General features: G+C 44.5%; 1 protein-coding gene across 1 annotated transcript; it reads left to right on the top strand.

The window, feature by feature from the left end:
* Positions 1 to 1094: 1094 nt before the first annotated feature.
* Positions 1095 to 4263, top strand: SODALDRAFT_293903 (secretory pathway protein Sec39). Its single transcript, XM_028608729.1, has 3 exons — positions 1095 to 2686; positions 2739 to 2892; positions 2941 to 4263. The coding sequence occupies exons 1-3, from the start codon at positions 1189 to 1191 to the stop codon at positions 4097 to 4099; spliced, it is 2811 nt and encodes a 936-aa protein (XP_028467930.1). The 5' UTR covers positions 1095 to 1188; the 3' UTR covers positions 4100 to 4263.
* Positions 4264 to 6140: the final 1877 nt, after the last annotated feature.

Raw genomic sequence — 6140 nt, 5'->3', positions numbered from 1 at the left:
AAATAAACTTAGATAATAGATTAGCAGGGAATTACTAGTTACTACTACTACCTAGGTTTATAACTATTAAATTAACGGGAGTATACTTATATAGAGCGTTTATTCAGGAAATATATTATTATATTAAGTATAAAAGAGAAAGAAAAAGGGGGCGGGTATATATATTCTAAATATATCTACCACCTTCTAAGCGAGGATAGTGGGGCACCTCCAACCACTAGGAGGTCACTATACCGTGACTCACGTGCTAGAATATAATACCCGTGCAATAGCTTTAGGGCTATATATATATATATATATATATATGTTAAAAAAGAAAATCATATTATACTACCCTTATAGCGTGCGGTTATATACGTATTTAGTGGTAGGAATAGCCTTAGGCTATATAAATACTAGTATCTTTACGTGGATATTTATCGCACGACCTTTCGAAATTACTATAGCGGTAACGTATTCGGCACCCCCGTTCTACGCTTATATATCGGGAGCAGATACCTCTAAAAGTATATCTCCTTCGCGCAGTAAATAGGTAATATCGTGCGATTAAGTTAGCTTATTATTACCTTCGAAAACACGTACTTTTAGCTTCTATTTATAGGATAGCATGTAACGCTTAGAAGTTGGTATAGAAAGCCCAAATAGGCTTTTAAGCAGGGGGAATAGGATTATTAGGGGGTAGATAATTCTATATATTCTTATTAATGGTAATAGCCTCGTAATAGCTACGCTAGAGCTCCTAATCGCGATAGGTTTTAAGGTAATAGGCTTAGAGTCCGATATATTAATAGTTATAGATAGACTCGCTATATCGGCGTAGCTAGATAGCTTCTTAATCGGTAGTAGTAAGGGTAAAGGGTAGATTTTCACTTAGCAAGTAAGACTCTTAATTATTAGATAAAGCGTAGTCAAAATCATCATAAAATAAGTCATAATTAACGAAGGTAATTATATATAATTATAACTATATAAGGACTGTTAGAGAATTCCTGCCACCGTAATATTAGTAGTAAAGATTCTGCAGGTATCCACCCGGAGTATAATCTCGGCCATCCGGCCCGTTACGTAACCGTCAAAACTACGGTCTGTTCGACAGATACGTCCACCTGTAAGTCGATGTTTCTTGATGCCTCTTTTACCGTCCCACGACAATGAATATGAAATAATAATGGTATTCAACGGGCAATTATGAGTCTGTCTCTCCCTCCACCGAAAGTCCTCATTCTAGCGGTTCACCTTGCTGCAAATGCCGCCGTGGACAAGTTGGCGTTCCTCGTACAGCAACATCCGACAGTTCTTCGGAAAGACGTCGTCCTTCGCATCCTCCTCACCTACCTCCCCGAGACCCTTCCTTCAGCCAAATATGTCCATCTTATCGAAGCGCTCTCCTCTGAGGATTTCGCCGACTGCGAGCCCGTCGACATCGACTCCTCCGTTGTTGCAGGGCTCTCCGTAGAGGAAGCTTTCAGGAAGCTCCGCAAGCTACGGTTTCTACCGTTCTCTGATGCGAAGGCACGTGCCGAAGCTGAAAACGACTATGTGGCTTCGTTTCTGTTCCGAAGAGCCTACAGTGTTGACCAACATGCCGGCATGCTGACCCAGCTGCCGATTTTATTCGCACCGTTTGCGCCGCAGAACGATGGCATCCGCACCTGGATGGTCTCGACATTATTGCCTCTTATGAGGAGGAATTTCGAATACTACCCGCACCATCCCACTCCGTATACGCTTGCCGAGTTCCAGGCGCTACCTGACGTCACTGCCGTCAGCGCTCTTTTGTCCCAGACTGGACGAGATGAGGACCACAACCTCCTGGGTCGTGATCTTCGCGGTCTTGTTGGACCGTGGCTTCGTAATGATGCACGGTGGACATCTGTGCTAGATGGGGCCGATGATGCTTTACGCGACACGGCATTTGCGACTGGCAAGCGCATCTGTCCTGGGTGGGAACGAGTGATGGAATGGTTGTTGATCAATGCTTCGCAAGATTGGAGACTCACATGCGCCGCCGTCATGCAGTGGAATGGGTCGCAAGATGTAGACTTAGGCGACTTCGACGTTGCCTGGCTGCAGGAAGAACACCATACCTATCTTGATCGCCGATATGCAAGAGCTATCATGGCCTCTGCTTACCTTGTTCCCGAGGCCACCCTTGATGCCGTAGAAGCCGTCCATCAGATGGTCGTCAAGGTAACGGAATTGCTGGGTGAAGGGGAGTTGCCGTCTTTAATTTCTGCGGCGGAGTCTCTAACACCTGTTCTGAGCTGGAACCACGACCACATGACGCGGAACTACACGATGCATGTGCGAAACGACCTGCTCTCCGAATCCAATCCCTTGACTCGTCCGTCACCATCGACTACCAGTCTGCTTCACGCACTGACCCTGAGTGCATATCTCTTGACCCGAGCTGGGCTGCCCGTCTCGGCGAAGCGAGCCGGCGACTTGGTATTCTCTCAAGATGAGCGGGAACAGAAAGCAGAGGCTACCAAGCTCATCGGTGTGATCATGAGCCGGAACCACGGAGCTGATGACAGTTCCTGGATCAGGACAAGGAGAGAACTTCTTTGGCTTTGCAACTGGGGCATCTCCTCGGGCGCAGACGTGTCAGCCATGGGCGTGTTTGGTCGTGTCGATGTGGAGTATCTTGAAAGCGAGTTCCTGAATGCTCTCCTGTTGAACTCTCGTAAGACATGCAGTCCTCCCTTGGCTTCAGAATCGGCTAATGTGTGATATAGGTTATTCCCTTGCGAAAGACCTCTACGAGGCTGACTCCAGCCCTCTCTCATTGAACGTAGTGCGGGATATTGTACTTGGGGCAGCGTTGTCGGCATTTGACAACGCAACTAACCCCAACCGCACGAGAGGAGGACTCAAGAAATGCGAAGAAATGTGCGTAAGCGCCTGGCTTTTTATGAACTTGTATTGACATCTCAACAGCATCAGTGCGTTCCCGAAAACCTTCCACGCATCGCTGCGCGTAAGGCAGCAGGTGGAGCATTTGCTTAAGGCAACCCATTCGCTCAGCCAGTACCGGCTGGTCTTGAAACAAGGCGAGCCCTTCACACCAATCCTCCTCCGCGTACACCCAGATCCCATATCTGTCATTGGCAAAGTCCTTGAACAAAACTCTAAAACCTACACCCGGATACAAGACCTTCTCCAAACGGCATACAGCATGGTAAGGGCTGGCCTACCGGACAACGGTTGCTCCGACAGTGGGTCCGACGGGGCCAGCTCACTCAGCCTCGATGAGAGAGAAGAGCAGCGGCTGGTATCAGCAGAAATACGCGTGACAGCTATGTGCATCGAGGCTGCTCTGAGGGAAGAAGATTTCGAGACGGCCTATTCCTATACTGTCAACCGCGCCACAGCTGATGCATCATCTCGCCTCGGCTCGGAGGCTATGCTTCACAACCACTCGGCCTGGCGCGCGGCGCTGCAGGCTGGACAGTATACACGCAGCTCCCGGACCATAGCCCCGACCCACCTTGGCACTGGTAGCGGCAACCCGCACATTCGACACCTAGAGCAGCGTCTCGAATGCTTCTCAACTTCCGTCCGCCTCGCCCCAGCCTCGCAGCTACACGAAATCCTTGGAGGCTTCCGCAGGTGTGAGGAGCAGTTAGACTCAGCACTCAGTGAACAAATCGCGCGGGGGATCGGCACAGATAAAGACCATACGGACTTGCATCGCCTCCCGGGGAGTTTCGGCTTCACGACCGCTCCTGCCCAAAAGGCGATGCCCTCGGCGAGCGCAGGAAGTGATGCAAGCGCCATGAAAGGAAAGGCGGATGACACTGTACCCATGTCACTCTTCGATCTCTCCCGGGCGACAGCACGCGCCGCCTCGAGGAATTTGTCAGCGTTGTCCAGTCTGCAGCAGTCCTCTAATGCTGGACATGCGTCTGTAAATAACGAGACGGTAGGAGAATGGGGCCGGGCTGATGGTAAATCGGATTCTCAGCATCGGGAGAGGATGCGCAAGCGGGATCAGCTGCGAGATGCGGCCATGGGTACCCTGACCACTGGTGTCGGGTGGCTTATTGGGGCGCCCGTAACAGGAGATAGGAGCGATGCTAAGGATAACGAGCGATGATTTGAGAATATTTAAGCCGCAGCATGATGTTCCTTATTTAGTACTGGAACTTAAGGGGCAAGTCACGTGACCTGTCCTGGAGTGGACAGCGTATCCTAGCTTATCCTGCTATATAGGTAGATAGGTAGTTTCGTTCTGATATATATATATATCTATACTATCGCACATTAAATGATTCTCATATAACAATTATGGTAATAATCCTAATAGAGCAGAAATCTCGTATATGTATAGTATGTTAAGTTATATCTGTGTGAGTCTCTTATACCCTTCCTTTAGGTGGTAAAGACTCTATTATAGGTATTATATTATTTAGATTCTATCCGGTCTTTCCTAATGTCAACTCTTATTATAGTCTGATACCCGAGGTCCGAAGCCCTTAGTCCTATACCTATACGAGATACCCCCTTAGTTAAGGTAGGTCCTTCTACTTAAACTAACTAATTAGAGGCTTTAGTTTAAACTAAACGGTGTTCACATTTTCTATCGTCAAAATAATAGTCTTTTAAAAGTTAAGAAACACTCTTATAAAAATAATCTAAAACCACCCATTTTAATCGTTTAATTTAATTCTATTTTAATTGGTTTCTCGCTTCTAATTAGCCTAATCGGATTCGTCGGATCTATGTCTATCGAATCTATCACGCCCTTAGGGGCTAGGATTATCGCCGTAGCCGTGGCTTTAGCGCGCTTAATCTCTTCGTGTCATCCTTTTAACTACTTAATATAATTCTTCTAAAACATTTGATTAAGCTATTATTATAGTTATTTAATCCCTGCCTTATGTAACCCCTTCGTTAATCCGTCTACAATTATATTCTGTATATTAACGTATATAACCTTAAAGAGTTCTTATTATACTAACGAGCGCACCCACTAGTTATATATATCTATATAGCGTAGCCTTATTCGTAGGGGTTATACTTTCTTATTAACGAGTTTAATAGTTTAGTAATTATCGTAGAATAGCTATAGTTATTATTAATCTAACTATAGCTTTAAATCTTTTAATATACGGCTAATAAATAGCGTCTCCTTAGCCGTGTCTATAAAAGTAAGTAGTTCTAACTCTAGTAACGACGTCGTAACCGTTAGCTACTTACCCGCCTTCTAGGTAATGGTTCCGCCGAAGGGCTTTATCGTATATCCTTATAAACTCTTATAATCTAGATTATCCTTAAAAGACGTGTCGCTCGAGATTAAGAAGAGTCTATCCCTACTAAATTCTAGGTAGTAGTCCCTTATATAGTATAAGAATAGCCGTATTTATTAGGCCCTCTTAAGGTGGTTAGAGAAAGGGTTAATATTATATTACGAAAGCTATAAGTAGGCGAACACGATAGCGGCGTATAGGATTAAACCGATTATACTCTAATACTAACGGACCTTTAGAATTAACGTGCGGGCTACGTCGCGTAGTATTAATAGCTTTATAATCGATAACAAGATCTTTAGTAGTTTATAATAAAGGATATCTATATAGTATTTAACCACGATCTTCTCTACGTCAGAGACTTATAAACACTATAGCCTATAGGTAGCTTAGTCTCTTAGGACCTTAATCTCTACGAACTAATAAATCTTATCCTCGCTAGATAACTTATAACTTCGCTTAAGAGTAGTTTTAAGGTTCTCGGCATTAATCTTACGATGTATATAATAGATATATCCTATATCATTAACGTAGAAGAATAAGATTAAACCGTCACGGATTATAATATAAGGGTTATCGGAGATAATCGTGAATTATATATTATATAATATAACGCTAAATTCATTTTACTATAGTAATAGCGGTACCGTTAGGCTATAAAAGACTTTTTCTAATAGTAGGACCTTACTTAGAACCTTATAGCCTTATAGTATCGTTATAAATACTTCCTCTTTAAGGCTCGTGTTACAGAATACATTAACGGCGTCGAACTACCTTCTTGCTATGTTAAATTAGGCGGCGATAGCTATAAATATACCGAAAGACCGCGAGCCTAATACAGCAGCGTAGTTATCTTTAATCTTTAACCGTTTTTATTAATCCACCTAT

This window comes from Sodiomyces alkalinus (genome assembly GCF_003711515.1).
Source record: "Sodiomyces alkalinus F11 unplaced genomic scaffold SODALscaffold_3, whole genome shotgun sequence".
Classification (NCBI taxonomy): Eukaryota; Fungi; Ascomycota; class Sordariomycetes; order Glomerellales; family Plectosphaerellaceae; genus Sodiomyces; species Sodiomyces alkalinus.
The sequence above is the reverse complement of the archived record's forward strand: the minus strand, read 5'-3'. Positions and strand labels throughout refer to the sequence as shown.

Excerpts from the sequence above, each read along its gene's own strand:
- SODALDRAFT_293903 (XM_028608729.1), top strand. The coding sequence starts at position 1,189 with ATGAGTCTGTCTCTCCCTCCACCGAAAGTCCTCATTCTAGCGGTTCAC. Across the intron at positions 2,687-2,738 it reads TGCTCTCCTGTTGAACTCTC|GTTATTCCCTTGCGAAAGAC; the intron begins GTAAGACATGCA and ends TGTGTGATATAG. Across the intron at positions 2,893-2,940 it reads CTCAAGAAATGCGAAGAAAT|CATCAGTGCGTTCCCGAAAA; the intron begins GTGCGTAAGCGC and ends ACATCTCAACAG.